The sequence below is a fragment of the Ostrea edulis genome, chromosome 1 (genome assembly GCF_947568905.1).
Source record: "Ostrea edulis chromosome 1, xbOstEdul1.1, whole genome shotgun sequence".
In the NCBI taxonomy this organism is placed as follows: Eukaryota; Metazoa; Mollusca; class Bivalvia; order Ostreida; family Ostreidae; genus Ostrea; species Ostrea edulis.
Genome location: NC_079164.1, coordinates 99,288,573 through 99,305,627, shown reverse-complemented (window position 1 = coordinate 99,305,627; position 17,055 = coordinate 99,288,573). Strand labels below are relative to the sequence as shown.

General features: G+C 35.4%; 3 protein-coding genes across 3 annotated transcripts in view; all 3 read right to left on the bottom strand.

Moving 5' to 3' along the window:
• The window catches only part of LOC125670924 (src kinase-associated phosphoprotein 2-like), a 20,995-nt gene extending 4,512 nt beyond the window's left edge, over window positions 1-16,483 (bottom strand). The window contains exons 1-3 of the mRNA XM_048906367.2: window positions 16,338-16,483; window positions 14,788-14,940; window positions 504-584 (exon numbers count right to left, since the gene is read on the bottom strand). Of these exons, the coding sequence (XP_048762324.2) occupies window positions 504-584; window positions 14,788-14,940; window positions 16,338-16,377 (274 nt within the window). The 5' untranslated portion in view covers window positions 16,378-16,483. The remainder of the gene's footprint in view (window positions 1-503; window positions 585-14,787; window positions 14,941-16,337) is intronic.
• Window positions 7,143-10,707, bottom strand: LOC130046899 (ras-like GTP-binding protein Rho1). Its single transcript, XM_056140432.1, has one exon. It carries the CDS (start codon window positions 8,039-8,041, stop codon window positions 7,442-7,444), a length of 600 nt encoding a protein of 199 aa, XP_055996407.1. The 5' UTR covers window positions 8,042-10,707; the 3' UTR covers window positions 7,143-7,441.
• LOC125670929 (ras-like GTP-binding protein Rho1) lies at window positions 10,730-14,263 on the bottom strand. Its single transcript, XM_056140422.1, has one exon. The coding sequence runs from the start codon at window positions 11,774-11,776 to the stop codon at window positions 11,147-11,149; it is 630 nt and encodes a 209-aa protein (XP_055996397.1). The 5' UTR covers window positions 11,777-14,263; the 3' UTR covers window positions 10,730-11,146.
• Window positions 16,484-17,055: the final 572 nt, after the last annotated feature.

Below are 17,055 nucleotides of genomic sequence, written 5' to 3'. Positions count from 1 at the left end.
AACATGAGATGAGATGAGAGTAACATGAGATGAGATGTGAGTAACATGAGATGAGATAAGAGAAACATAAAATGAGAGTAACATGAGATGAGAGTAACATGAGATGAGATAAGAGTAACATGAGATGAGATGAGAGTAACATGAGATGAGATAAGAGTAACATGAGATGAGATGTGTGTAACATGAGATGTGAGTAAGATGAGATAAGAGTAACACGAGATGTGAGTAACATGAGATGATATGTGTGTAACATGAGATGAGAGTAACATAAGATTAGTAACATGAGATGAGATAAGAGTAATACGAGATGAGAGTAACATGAGATGTGAATAAGATGCAATGAGAGTAACATCAGATGAGATGAGAGTGACATGAGATGAGAGTAACATGAGATGAGTAACAGATCAAGGGCTTGTGAAGATGCATTAAATCACACTTCCTGAGCTGACTTATCTAGTTTCTCCACTAAGTCAGTGTAATGTTTCACATATAAGTGTTCTTACTAGATTCTCCGTACTGGTCCTCATCATCAGCATTAGAACTACCTCCAGTTCTGGACGACTCGTCTGTAAAACTCTGGTCAGCTGAAAAAGTCAAACAATACCAGTGTCAGCTTACCCTAGCTGGTACCATAACTGATTTCAGAAAAATTCTAAACTATGTTTTTGTTTTGATGATTTGTAAAAAAAAAATATATATATATTATATATATATATATATATATATATATTTGATTTGGTGACAGAGCATGTTATAAATATTTTTTCAAGATTATTCACAAGAACCAATCCTAACTAATAGGCAATTTTTTGATACCTTAACTTCTAGCAAACATGGAACAAACATACCCTGATGGCTTAAGTTTACCAGGGTTATCTACCCTTGGCCAATCCATTTGAATTATCAGGCACACTGCACACAGAACCAATGATTGGTTTCATTGATAAATTTTTACGATAAACACAATATCTTAATGATTATTTTTCTGTAATGATGTGAATAAAGCAAACTCATACAGGTGTGCTCTGGGGAACTGGTTTGTAACCTCATCTCTTTATACAGTTTATATTTAACCTCAAAATAAAGGTATATTGCACACACTAGTGCTGCTTTACAGTGCAAAACATAAACATAAAGATTTCACCTGTCACTGGATATCAAAGTTAGAGGTTTCAATTTGTGTACTATGACAGTCTTCTTGAATCTAAAGACTTATACTAGCTTCTTTCATTTGAATAAAAATATAAATTTATACCAATTAAAAATCAAACAAAATAATTACCAGTCTGTCATGCAGTATAAAAGATCAGTATACCCTTGGAATTTTTATCCAAATTGCCCCAAGAGAGAAAAAAAAATGCCATGCAAAAAAGTATTAAATTACTTGTATACACAATGCAGATATATATTTGTGAATAGAAGAAGCAAAAACAAATTGATTTATCCAGCAAAACTGAAATCCACCTATAGATCTGTTGAAGATTTTGTATTTATTGAGTATTACTGTAGATAATTGTAAATCAATTTCTTTTCAGAATCTTTATAATTGGTTTTAAGCAAATCTGAGTTGAAGGCCCGGGTCAAAATGTCGATCTCTCTCATCTTTACCTAAACTGCGTATAACCAAACTTAGCATGTCACACTGCACACAATCTCCTATTATATAATGAAAACATGGTAAATAATCAAGTGGGCAGGAAAATGTAATGTTTTCATCTTTCTAGGTTGAATTTTGCCCTAATCAGTTTGAACCAGAAAAAAATATCCCCAAGAACAATTAGGATTTGTGAATGAAATTGCTCTAAAAATAAAGTTGTTTCATTCCGTGATAATTCCGTGATCCCTAAATGATAGCCCTGGATTAAAGACTTGCCGAGTTTGACTTCTGGTTGTGTCACAATAACCGGTGCATCATTTCATTTATTTGGTCATCTTCGCTAGCCAAGGGTTTTCAGTCCACTCCACTCCAGGAGTGGACCAAAAACTCTTGGCTAGCAAAGATGCTATTTTGGTCTGAAAAAAAACCCCAGCACTTTCATTGTTGCGCATTTAGCTAGTAAATTCCTAGGTTTGGCTTATTGCAGTAGAATTTACAGAATTGTTTGACGATTCAGTTGTTAATTGTGTCATTTATTTATCCCTCATATTCAGATTCGCTGGTTCGATGTGATCATGTAGTAATTAATCCTACAGTGATTCTAATGGCATCGAATAACATCCTGACTCCGTCATTTTTTGCTATGCAGTGCTGATCAGTACAGACACATCTCAGGACTGATCTTCAAACAATGATGTACATTATAGTTTTGTTATGTCATTATTGTGGTGATTGTAATCATTACAGGAAAATTCATCCTCACAAGTCAAGGTTTTGGGAGGATATGTAATCACAAAACATTGGCGTGTGAGGATGAGGAAAATTTAACGAGATTCCCTCCAGTATCATGGTAATCACTACAGGAAATTTAAATGAGATTAAATTTTCTCCAGTAATCCTCTGAATAATGACAACAAAAACCAATTTTCATTGTTCATGTCTACCTCAATATTAAATGAAAAGACTGTAGAACATGTCTCTAGGTGCATACTATATACAGTGTATACACTAAATGGAACAGCATTAATTTTACAGACATGTTGTAAAGTGAGGAAACTAAATGGAACAGCATTAATTTTACAGACGTTGTAAAGTGAGGAAACTAAATGAACAGCATTAATTTTACAGACATGTTGTAAAGTGAGGAAACTAAATGGAACAGCATTAATTTTACAGACATGTTGTAAAGTGAGGAAACTAAATGGAACAGCATTAATTTTACAGACATGTTGTAAAGTGAGGAAACTAAATCGAATAGCAAAAACACTTGGTCACACTGTGAATAAGAGCGGTACTAAGATGGGCGGATTCAGTACTACGATATCTGTTTATCTTAGTATCTTTGATAGGCATATTGCTAAAAATACAATGTAATTCCAACTTGAGAAAACAAGTGATCCAAAGTTTCTGTCTGTTTATGAGACAGTTCTTTCAGAGAATGTACCTTAAGAGAGCATTATAAAGTTGATCATGCACTTGCTGTTTTGATGGTTTCCTTCTGTTAATAAAAGCTTCCCTGATATGAATAAAATATATAATCCAGCAGGTTTTAATACTGTCTCCTTAAAAGCATTACCAGAAAAACTGAAAATAAAACTCAAAACTCCCAGTCTATTAACTTCTTACCCAGGAATGACAACCTGTATTTCCAACATTTTCTCGAGTTCCCACGATTGATAGTCTCTTCAGATATTCATATGCATTAGTCTTATAAAATTACTTACAATACATACATTAGTAGACATACAATTGTATCTTAATCAAGATATTTCAAATACAACAGTCTTCTAAGATTACTTGTACACACATTAGTACTAAGATATTTAATATACATTTGTATCTTAATTAATATATTATCTATATACATTATTACCTAAGATATTTATACATTTGTATCTTCTAAAAAATTTATATATTTATTATACATGCATAATTAGTACTGTATCTTAATAAGATTTTTATACATTAGTACCTTATTAAGATATTTATACATTTGTATATTTTATTAAGATATTTATACATGCAGTACTGGCCTCATTAAGATATTTATACATGCAGTACCGCCTAATTAAGATATTTATACATGCAGTTCCGCCTAATTAAGATATTTATACATTCAGTACCGGCCTTATTAAGATATTTATACATTTGTATATTTTATTAAGATATTTATACATGCAGTACCGCCTAATTAAGATATTTATACATGCAGTACCGGCCTCATTAAGATATTTATACATTTGTATCTTTTAAAAAAATTATATATTTATATACATAATTAGTACTGTACCTTAAGATTTTTATACATTAGTACCTTATTAAGATATTTATACATTAGTACCTTATTAAGATATTTATACATTTGTATCTTAATTAAGATATTTATACATGTAGTACGTACGGCCTCATTAAGATATTTATACATGCAGTACCAGCCTCATTATGATATTTATACATTAGTATCTTCAGATATTTATATACAATGTACAAAAATTAAGCAGCATTGTCCAACATTAATTGCCTACTGTCAGAAATGGAAGAAGACTATCTTTTATATACTATGTACAGAAGCAAATTCTCTTTATCAAGTCAATATTTGTAAACTTAATGAATATGATATGAGGTATGGTGGCCTATTTCTGCCATCACCCGACAGATAATTATGTCGCCGTGTCAGATAATTAATGTCGACATGTCAGTTCATTAGTTGACAATTGTCAATTTCTATTCTTTTATTTCTTTTTGCTAATGCCTTTTGTTGACTTCTACTTTCCATTTTGATATCTGACAAGTCAACATTACGATCTAACATGTCAACGAAATTATCTGACAAGTCAACAAAGAGATCTGAGAAGTCGACATAATGATCTTGGTTAGTCTTGTTAGATCATTATGTCACTATGTTGACTTGTCAGATCACGATGTTGACTTGTCAAATCATTATGTTGTTAAATGGATGACACATTTTGAGCTTGAAAGCATTTTTACAGTTACCCTTTTAACTTTTTATGATTTGACAAATGAACATTATCTGACAAATCCACATAATTAGCTATAAAATCTGACATGTAATGGTAGAAATGTGGCACCATACACTAGCTTAATGTGAAGTGCAACAAATTTTACCCTATGCATGCCGTCAGTGGGGAGCCAAGCATCAGCGTGCAGAGTGCACCCCCCCCCCCTCTCTCTCACACACACACACACACACACACACACACACACACACACACACACCATTTTTAATAGAAATGTAAAAAAAAAAACCCACTAAAATTATAAACGTATTATTTTGCCAGAACTCTGTATTTCCAGGGACTTTGACACCCACGACAGCTCCCAGTCACCCCCCCCCCCTCCCTTGTTAAAAAAATGTCTGGATCCGCAACTGATGTTACTATCATGGCTGAAAGGCTGGAACATTACGAGTTTATTGCACAAATCCTTGCTATGACACGGAGCCTCCGTTTTAAAGTTATATCAGACGTGTGAATTTCACATTTAGACAAAGGAATAGTAAGTCACTACCTATGTTAAACACAGCTCCCAGACAAAGGAATAGTCACTACCCATGTTAAACACAGCTCCCAAACAAAAGAATAGTCACTAGCTATGTTAAACACAGCTCCCAAACAAAAGAATAGTCACTACCCATGATAAACACAGATCCCAGACAAAGGAATAGTCACTACCCATGTTAAACACAGCTCCCAAACAAAGGAATAGTCACTAGCTATGTTAAACACAGCTCCCAGACAAAGGAATAGTCACTACCTATGTTAAACACAGCTCCCAGACAAAGGAATCACTACCTATGTTAAACACAGCTCCCAAACAAAAGAATAGTCACTAGCTATGTTAAACACAGCTCCCAAACAAAGGAATAGTCACTAGCTATGTTAAACACAGCTCCCAGACAAAGGAATAGTCACTACCTATGTTAAACACAGCTCCCAGACAAAGGAATAGTCACAACCCATGTTAAACACAGCTCCCAAACAAAGGAATAGTCACTAACCATGTTAAACACAGCTCCCAAACAAAGGAATAGCCACTAACCATGTTAAACATAGCTCCCAGACAAAGGAATAGTCAGTACCTATGTTAAACACAGCTCACAGATAAAGGAATAGTCACTAGCCACGTTAAACACAGCTCACAGACAAAGGACTAATCTGACACTACCCATGATAAACACAGCTCCCAGACAAAGGAATAATCACTAGCCACGTTAAACACAGCTCACAGACAAAGGACTAATCTGACACTACCCATGATAAACACAGCTCCCAGACATAGCTCGCAAACAAATGAATAGTCACTACCAATGTTAAACACAACTCCCATACAAAGGAATAGTCACTATGTTAAACACAGCTCCCAGACAAAGGAATAATCACTACCCATGATAAACACAGCTCACAGACAAAGGAATAGTCACTAGCCATGTTAAACACAGCTCCCAGACAAAGGAATAGTCACTACCCATGTTAAACACAGCTCCCAGACAAAGGAATAGCCACTAGCTATGTTAAACACAGCTCCTGGATCAACATTCCTAGAACCCACTACACTCTAGCGCGCGATTATCTTCTATGCAGAATATTAAGTTTGGCATACAATCTGTTGATATTTCAAGATTTTTTAAAAATAACATGTGCATCTTACATCGCATAGAATGAAATCGTTCTCTTTTTTGGAGATATGAGCATTATTTTGATATAGGAGCTAGTCGATATATGGAACACCAGAGCTTTTTAAGATCAAGAGGGGGTTGTTGCGGGGGTTGTATCCCATTGATTGAATATTCAAAATGGTAATTTTTTGCTAATTGTGGGTCTCCGTCCGCTCTATCTTAGGCGGAAAACGCACACACTCTTGACAAAATTTCTGGATTGGCCACCAATATGGTGTGGTACAAACACTATTTTTAATAACATATGCACGCTACTGACGTAAAACAGAGGGTTAGAAACTGGGCTACAACTTACAGAGAAAAAAATGAAGCTATTAGACTTAACAGAAGAACCTTAAACATCAATATTTGAAGTTAACCTCTGATCCTGCGATCAATGTGAAGAGATTTAAGGCATCGATAAATTCTACATTTTAAGCGCAAATTCCATTGTCTCTGGGAATACGTCTCCAAATTTGATTTCATAATAATAAAATCTGTAAAGAAACGCACATATTGTAGGTGCTTTGATCCCTTTCTGTAATAAATGTCATATAAACATTAAATAAGAATCCGATGACTGTCGTTTTTACAACCGTATGTTGTATAATATGTAGAAAAGTATAGGCGGGGGTTAATAATGATTTTCACATTCCTAATCTGCTAAGATTCCTGCAAAGATCATTTCTTATGCACCCATTTTCTTTGATAGGTACAATGTTTTAATTTTTTTGTTGTTGTTGAAGAAATGAGAAGTATGCTAGGCGTGAAGCATGGAAGGTCATGTCCTCAAAAGGAAAATAATTCATTTTTATATATGGCCATCATTTCAATTAGTAAAGATATTGAAGCAAAAACATTGAAAATTGATGTATTTAGTTATGTTTATATAAAACAATATTCACTCACAAAATCAAATGTTGCATAACATATAAACATATGCGTGCATACTTTCTTAAATAAATACTCAGTCACTCAGAAAACATACCACTTAAATAATAACATTTTAAAAAGCATAAAAGTGACACATGCATTTAATCATGACATTGCACCATGTACATCAGTGAGGATGAACATAATGGATTCTATATTTATAAAAATATCACAGAATTGCTGCAGTTTCTTCCTATTGTCTTCTGTTCTCAATAGTTGTAAACACTTGTTTTTTGTCATAAAATTTTACACTTTCGAATTTTCCGTTTCTTCCGAACTTGTAGTGCCGCTCGTGTGGCCGTCTCGAACACTTTTCGAACTCCCTCCTGTCTTTTCGCTGAACATTCCATAAATGCGAAAGCGCGAATCTGATCAGCAATAGCCTGTCCCTCCTTAACTGTCACCGGTCCCTTCTTCGCTACCTCCAGTTCTTTCAGTACTTCTGAATCATTTCGTGTATCTGTTTTATTTGCCACAAGAACGATGGGGACATTTGGACAAAAATGCTTGACCACGGGGGTCCACTTTTCGCGGATATTGACCAGACTGTCGGGGTTATCTACAGAGTAACACATCAATATGACGTCAGTGTCTGGGTAGGACAGCGTGCGGAGCCTGTCATAGTCCTCCTGCCCCGCCGTGTCCCAAAGGGCTAGTTCCACTTGCTTATTGTCCACTTCGATGTCCGCAACGTATGTTTCAAACACGGTAGGAATGTAGACATCGGGGAACTGGTCCCGACTGAACACCATCAAGAGACACGTCTTACCCGTAGAACCATCTCCCACTATCACTAATTTCTTTCTGACTTTTGCCATTTCGATTTCTATGAGCATTTTCCCCTGGGTCGTCTTCTAACGGTTTAATATACTACTGCAAACCGCTCCTGATGTTTTATATATATATGTGTTGCCCTGTTCTATATTTAGACTGACAAATTTAAATGCTCTGTGATTGGCTGTTATTTCAGAACATAAGTTATATGTGTGCTGCTAGGACATATAAATTGTACAAATCTATTTCGAGTATTGTGTGTACAGTCATGGTCTATCTCGTTGTAAACAGAGACATCCAAATTATGACCCCCCCCCCCTCTCTCTCTCTCTCAGCTCACTCGCGCTCGCTAGTAAATATATTGCAATAGTAACACTTTGAGTTTGCATTGTAAATACATTTATTTGGGTTTGAACGTATTTTATTGTAATATAATTACAAAGGGATCAGGTATAAATCTACTAGGAGATAGCCAGTTTTAGACATTCTAAATATATATGATGTATTGATATATTACTAGATTATTGATTAAATCGATTACTTTGTTTAATAAATGTGTGAATAAGAGAGAATATACTGAGAGAAGCGTCACCCCACAGCAGAACTATCTGAAGTTTGTCAATACTAAATATTTTGTTAAATAATCCATGTCCCTACTACATGAAAAAAAAGAAAAAAGAAGTCATCCTCTACTAACGCACGTATACATAAAGGGCTCTCAATGACATTGCAGCGGAATAAATCTTCATTATGAATGCAGTTGTGTCGAAGCCTCCTTAATAATATATCTCTCCTCATGAAAAAGAAAAGGGAGGGGACTTTTCAATGTTACTGATGCATCTGATTTTTGATTGCCTAGTCTCCGAATACATCTGTAGCTTCTACTTTTTGTGCACCTTTTGTTATCCATGGTTACCTGATGCCTATCGTCTTCTTTTGTTCTAACAGGTTGTCCTGAAAATTTTACGATCTAATTGTTCGTATCCTTGATAATTTTAGTGCTTGATATAAATTTTGTATTTGACCTTGCATTCACTTATATTACGAAGACTAATTAGTGATATAAATTTTGTATTTGACCTTGCATTCACTTATATTACGAAGACTAATTAGTGATATAAATTTTGTATTTGACCTTGCATTCACTTATATTACGAAGACTAATTAGTGATATAAATTTTGTATGACCTTGCATTCACTTATATTACGAAGACTAATTGTTGATATAAATTTTGTATGACCTTGCATTCACTTATATTATGAAGACTAATTATTGATATAAATTTTGTATGACCTTGCATTCTCTTCTATTACGAAGACTAATTATCAACCTTCTTTCATAACGTAATGATAATCAGACTAAAAACAAAACGGGTATAAACGAACTTTTTTTTTTTTTTTTTTTTTTAAGAATAAAAGGTATTATTCATAATAATCAGTAGTCCTTTTCACAAGAAACCTTACGATAAATAATCATCGTAAGAGATAATGTACGATTTCTTCCCTTTTCACAAAGAAACTTACAAAAATCTTAAGATTGATTTTCCTCGTAACTTTAAGAGAGCAGAACTAATATTCAATAGTTTTATTTCTCTCTATCATAGCATAGCGTCTATTTGAAGAAAATGAAGTAATCGACATTTAATTAAGTGTTAATTTTTAGAGGATTAATTCTTTTGTAATTAGAGCATCTGCTTTGATAAACTGAAGTAATCGACTTTAAAATTAATGCTTATAGATAGATAAATTCCAATTTATTTGGAACTAAAATGCAGGCTAAAACGAGATTATTCATATTTACAATTAATTACAATGTAATTAAACTTATGGTGACCTGTTTAGAATTCATAAAAATAAATCTGTTGTGTTTTAAGAAACAGCCTATAGTCTACCTGCAAGTAAAGTCTATTGTGCTCTACCTGGCTCATTCCCATTTGCGTAACATATGTTTCTTCTCGAATTTTCAAAATGTTTGCTAAATGGGATGTCCTCCGAATAGTGTCTTAAATTTCGAATTCATACCCACAAAATATTTCAAGGAGAATCCTATACATGTATATTTTACATGCTTTGATATATTTTTGCAACAAATGCGACCTGTAACGTCAACCATATTTAGATGAACGTGTTCACCGTATATTCTGCTACCCTGTCTTACATAAATCTGTAGAAGATCAGGGAGAGGTAATAGATTAATTCTGTATTCCTTATCTGCTAAGATTCCTGCAAAAATCATATCTAGTGTGCCAATTTATCTAATTGAGTTATTATTGTATATCGATATCATCTCGGACTAACGAGATCCTATCTCGGAATTAAGAGAAAATTAACACGATATCATAAGATTTTATTTTGTTATTTTGTGATCATAATTACGAGACTTTCATCTTGATCAGACGATTTTCCATTCATTACTAAATACTCTTCTAGTAAAGAGCTGTTCTATGGTAACAATTAAACAATTCTCTTTTTAACTACAAGATGAATTCCTGTCTCGTAATTATGGAGAAACGATTTAAGTCAGTATTATGATACACCCCCCCCCTACAAATAAACGTTACATATTTTAATTAAGTTTAAACTTGATTTCTTTTATAGCAACCCATTACACCCCAATGCCTGATGCCCTCAGGGAGAGGGGAGGGCCGAGTCATAAGCATAGCCTCAATTAATTTTTGCAGTGTTCAATCAAAGTCACAATATAACCCTGAAAACCGTGCGTTAGAACCTCAAAACCGAAGAAACAAGTCTTAAAATTCATGTTCATTTAATTATTTTCACATAAAACATTCAAATGTTACATAACATATAATAAACATATGCATACGTACTTTCTGAAATAAATACTCAGTCACTCAGAAAACATACCATTCAAAAATTAACATTTAAGCATACAAGTCACACACACATAACCATGAAATTGCACCATGTACGTGAACACAGGAACTTGTGGAGAAAAATCTAGACATCCCCTATGAAAAAAGTTATTTTTCTTAGAGAGAGGGGCGAGGTCTTGATTTTTCTACATAAGTCCCTGCGATGTACTTTTGTGAGAATGAACACATTGAAGTTTGTATTGATAAAAATATCACAGAATTGCTGCAATTTTCTTCTTTATACCATCAAAGTCCTGTGTTCTCAATAGTTGTAAACACTTGGTTTTTTTGTCAAAAAATTTTACACTTTCGAATTTTCCGTTTCTTCCGAACTTGTAGTGCCGCTCGTGTGGCCGTCTCGAACACTTTTCGAACTCCCTCCTGGGTTTTCGCTGAACATTCCAAAAACGCGAAAGCGCGAATCTGATCAGCAATAGCCTGTCCTTCCTGAACCTTCACCGGCTCCTTCTTCTCTAGTTCTAGTTCTTTTAGTACTTCTGGGTCATTTCGTGTGTCTTTTTTGTTCGCCACAAGAACGACGGGGACGTTTGGACAGAAATGTCTGACCTCAGGGGTCCACTTTTCGCGGATATTGACCAGACTGTCGGGGTTATCTACAGAGTAACACATCAGTATGACGTCAGTATCTGGGTAGGACAGAGGGCGGAGCCTGTCATAGTCCTCCTGCCCCGCCGTGTCCCAAAGGGCTAGTTCCACTTGCTTATTGTCCACTTCGATGTCCGCAACGTATGTTTCAAACACGGTAGGAATGTAGACATCGGGGAACTGGTCCCGACTGAACACCATCAAGAGACACGTCTTACCCGTAGAACCGTCTCCCACTATCACTAATTTCTTTCTGACTTCCGCCATTCCGATATCTGTAAGGTTTTTCTTAGGACGCCGGCAGCACAAAGACATCTGAGGGTTTGTTTATGCAATTGCTAACCGCTGTCAGGGTTGTGCTGTTATATACCTGTGTTGCCCCGTTCTATATTTAGACTGACAAATTTAAATGCCCAGTGATTGGTTGTTAATTTCGGAATGTTACAGGTGTGCTGCTAGTACATATAAATTGTACTAATCTATTTCGAGTATTGTCATAGTCCTTAGAAGTGTAAAACGAAGTTTAATACAATGAATAGAAAAAGATAGTCGAATAATTGCTCTCTCTCTCTCTCTTTCTCTCTCTCTCTCCCCGACCAAACCTACATGTACTAATTGAGGACGTCCTCACAATGTGTAGAAGAGAATACACACAGACAATAAAGTACTATGTTAGGTATAGCTATAAGAATACCTATAAAAGTTTATCTATTACTTTCTTCCGAATTATGAAAAAAGGTTTTTGAGAGAGAATATCAGCAAGGACATGTCCTCACACCACTTGTCCTCACTAAGCTAATATTTTGTATCTACATCTTTCCCATACTGTAGGTCACATTTAAGAGGACATGTATTTGTACTCATAGTGCAATTCTGTCCTCACAACTTCTGTCCATTGGTTGAAATTTGTCCTCACTTTGCATCTTTTACTCTCTCTCTCTCTCTCTCTCTCTCTCTCTCTCTCGTGGATAAATCCTGTTGTGGAGGACTACATTACAAAATCTAGGACATAATACAGATGTGTTATGGTAGAGGCAAAGACACCTGTAATAGGTTACTCTAACATTTTGTGAGTCACATAAAGTCATTTAGGGATCGAAACTGTAAGGACGAAATTTTTGTCTTCAGAGTGCATTTCTGACCCCATAACGTAGGTCAAATGGTTAGAAACTGTCCCCACTTAATTAACAGTTCTATCATCTCTCTCTCTCTCTCTCTCTCTCAAACCGACTTTGAACTTATATATGATTTCAACCTTAACTGTATGCACATGATCTATAATGATCCAAGTTCAAGTTCGTTATTACTTTCAGGTTTAAAACTCATCAGTATACAATAATATAAACAATTTAAACACGTCAGTGGTACATTTACTGGAGAACAAATACAAGTAGGTACATACATGTAGTTACAAATACTGAATCATCTCTTGCAGTGTCATACTATTGGATATAAATTTTCCAAGGTTACATTCCCATGTTAAACAACTATATCAATTTAAACTTTGATGGGTTTTTTAAAATAAGAAATATTCCTTAATAATAATTTCCGTAATTCTGTATATACAGGACAAACTAATATAAAATGGTATTCATCTTCAATATTATTCACACAAAAAGTACAGCATCTATTTGCTCTGATTGTATTGGAATATCTGCCTGTTTCTATTTGCTCTGATTGTATTGGAATATCTGCTCGTTTCCATGGCTAAATGGTGTGAGGATAATCACATTTTAGGTATACACTTTTACAACTTTACAGGAATTGATTTTAAGATATAACCCATCAATATGAACAATTTGAATTTTCAATTTTAAAAAAAATCTTGCTTAGCTTGATAAAAAATTCTTTGTTGTACAATTTGTAACATATGCTTGTCAATTTTTTTATTGATCCAAATTGTCATTGAATCCAAGATCTATTAAAATTTTCTTGACACCATAAGCCTAATATCTACATCCATATTTTTCACAATGTACATTTATTAATAAAAAAATTTCGCCACCTATTACATTGCTCCAAAACTTTACAATAGTATAATACCTATTATACATAAGGATTCATAAGTTCTCTGAAAAACAAAATCGCTTCAAGTATCCCCTTATTAGAAGAGGCTTGTAGTTATATTGCATGTGGTAAATGATGTGTTTATTTCCCCCGTTTAGAAGTGGCTCTTCACAAATTACTTAGTTCTTAGAACTGGACCCAAACTTAGTGTGTGCTATAAATCTCAAAACTTTGTCACAGTTTGTGTGAAAATCTGGAGTATTTTGGTTATCGTGAACCATTTCCCGAAAAACTAGTCAATCACCCAGAACAAATATTTCAAAAGTATTCGATAAACTTCCCCCCCCCCTTCAGGACATTAGTTGGAATACACACAATACACTTTATTATTATGCTTCCTATTAGCTTCTTCCTTTTACTTTAATATCAGGAAATAACTTTGAAGAATGAAAATGTCATGTGAAAATAAATAGCCCCCCCCCCCTCCCTCCAACAAGAAATGATACAGAAACATATTATGCCCCCGTGGTGCAAAATTGAAAAGGGTTATACACATGTATCATTTAGTAAATATTGAGTGGACAACATCTTCCTATGTCCGGAGTAAATTGGCCCTTGATCTCAAAATCAATAGTATATTCCTATGTCCAGTTTAACTCTTGACCTTTGACCAGGTGACTTCAAAATCAATAAGGGTCATCTACTCCTGAAGATGTACCAGTGTACCAAGTTTGATGTCTGTCATGCAAGAGGGTCACAAAAGAGACACAGTAGGGGTAAATATCCTTTAAAAGGAAAGTACATGAAATTCTGTATAATCCTCTTCTAAATAAACAAAAGGTTACAGTTTGTGAAATCAATACGTAAACACCCCCCCCCCCCCCCCCCCCCCTGTGAATTCAATTTATTCAAACCATGACCTTTGGGATAATGGAGTCACATGACCTCGGGGACAATGGTGGGGTAACATGATCTCTGAGACCATTACGGGGATACAATGGGGTTGTACGAGTTTTACTATAATTGCTCAGATGAGCAATGAGATCCACAGGCTTTTGTTTTTACCTAAAACTTTTGGATCATGCTGATTATAATCATTGTCTCAAGCCACACCTATTGTCCCCGTTTACACTACATCAAATGGTAGGGTAGGTACTACCGGACTCTGTAACCGTGGCTACCGGACTCGGTAACCGTGGCTAGCAACGATGATTATAAGATGACTCTGTGGTTCATGATATACGGTGAAAAAAAGTTGCAAGTGTAAAGGTCGATAGTAAAGCAAATCTTTTCGTGTTATTTAAATATAAACCATTTACCTGTTTTGGCATCGTCTGCTGATCTGTCCGGGGCTAACTGGGGAAACTCCTCCCTCAGCCGGCTGAGCTTATCGAGGATTGTCTGCTTGTGATCCTTGGAAGGCTTTGACAAGTTCTCCCTTTTGATAGTCTCTACCAGAAACTTTTCCACCTCTGCAATGAAAATTAGTATTACAGGGTTGAAGCATTGAGAGAGAGAGAGAGAGAGAGAGAGACAGTAAAACTAATGTGAGGATAAATTTCAACCAATGGACAGAGGACAAGTGGTGTGAGGACAAGTCCGTACTAATATTCTCTATCAAAAACCTGTTTTTCATGATTCGAAAGAGTATTAAATAAACTTTTAAAGGTATCCCTATAGCTATACCTAAGGTAGTACTTTTTTTGCCTTTAGAATAATATACAGTGCATGTATTCTCTTCTACACATTGTAAGGACATCCTCACTTAGTAGGTTTGGTTGGCGAGAGAGAGAGAGAGAGAGAGAGAGAGAGTTTAAGTTTATAATACTTTTAACATTTCCCATGGTATTGAATACATACAATGTGTGATACCATTGAGAGCATGGTAACATTAATCCTTCAAACAGAATTCTGGGAACATTTTATGATGCAAATTAATGACAAATAAGCCTCTTGTTTGTTTTGTTTTTTTAAAAAAGAAAACAAGGAAAAGATTGTTATTTGAATATACAACTGTACAATAATCTGCATGTTTCTTGTCTCCAATAGTTTGAACCATATAACCACCACATAGCCTAAATGTGAGGGCAATGTCACAAAGTTCTACACTTTATGAGAGAAAGGGGGGATAATGAAAGAGAATCAGAATAAAACCAATATCAGCTTCTTCCCCTTTCCAGTGAACTGGGGACTGGTTTACAAATTCTATATACCATTTTGCATAAATTAGAAGGAGGGGAGGGGTAATTTCGACTGAGATTCGGCTCAGCTGGATACTGGGACTCATGCAGTCCAAATGTCCAGTCGAGCCAAATCTCAGCCGAGGTTAGGTGGAGGTGCACAGACTCCTGATGTCTGGACCTCTATTCTTGGTCTGATGCCTCTCCTTTAATGTTAACTATATCTATTGCTTCAAATATCTAATCAATTTGGATTGTGTAACTTCAAAAGTTTAATAAAACTGACATTGGAAATAATGAATGAATACAATAAGGCATAGAATCTACACATTTCAAGCATACATTCATTATTAAATCATAATTACAAACGGGATGGGTGGATCAATAGGAGAGTGGGTCCAAATGCCAGGTGTCTGTGGTGTGGGTGGGCACAAAAATTGTTTTCACGAGCCCATTCTCTGTGCAAAGGGAAGAACTGATATGATTTCCAGACGAACTGAATTCAACTCAGTTTGAAGTGAAAATTAAGTACAAATACGTATCTTTGATAAAGAAGAGGAAAACGTGTTGTATACATGTACGGTAATCAGATAATGAATTATGCTTCAAAAATTTTCACACGTGCATCCCAAAGTTTGTATTTTCAGAGATTCATTGAATTCATCTCTTAAATCTCTTTTAATACTTACCATTTAAGATTTCCTTAATCGATTCGTGGAAAGACGTCATTTTGCTGGCACTACTAGTGGCAGTAGGTGTGAAAAATCATGCCTGTAACCAGGAAGAAAGTGTTTCGATCCAACTTCCTTGTTTACATTTTTTAAATGATCGGAATACCGAACCCGATCTTAATGTATTGTAGCGGTCAGCCGGGTTCGATCGCCGGTGGCCAGTTAGCTCAGTTGGTAGAGCACCTGACTAGAAATTCAGGGGGGCCCGGGTTCAAATCCCGGTCTGGTCCGTTGCATTTTCTCCCTTCCTGTTACATTTGGTGCCGTAGACCAGCCCCTGGAACTGACAGGTGAAAATGCCTGCCAGGGGATAAAGATCCCGAGTTGACGTCTTCAGGTGTGAAGACATTTAAGGAGGGAGGAATGTAGCGGTCAGCCGGGTTCGATCGCCGGTGGCCAGTTAGCTCAGTTGGTAGAGCACCTGACTAGAAATTCAGGGGGCCCGGGTTTATGGAGCGCCAAATTAACATAAACTCAAATAATTGAAGACATCTTCAATTATTTGAAGATATCATCAATTCAATTATTGCTCTCTTTAATTGAATTAATGCGCGCATTAAATCAATTATTGCTCTCATCAAATGAATTAATGCGCGCTTCAATTCAATTATTGCTCTCATCAATTGAGTTAATGTGTGCATCAATTGAATTAATGAGAGCAATAATAGATTTGATG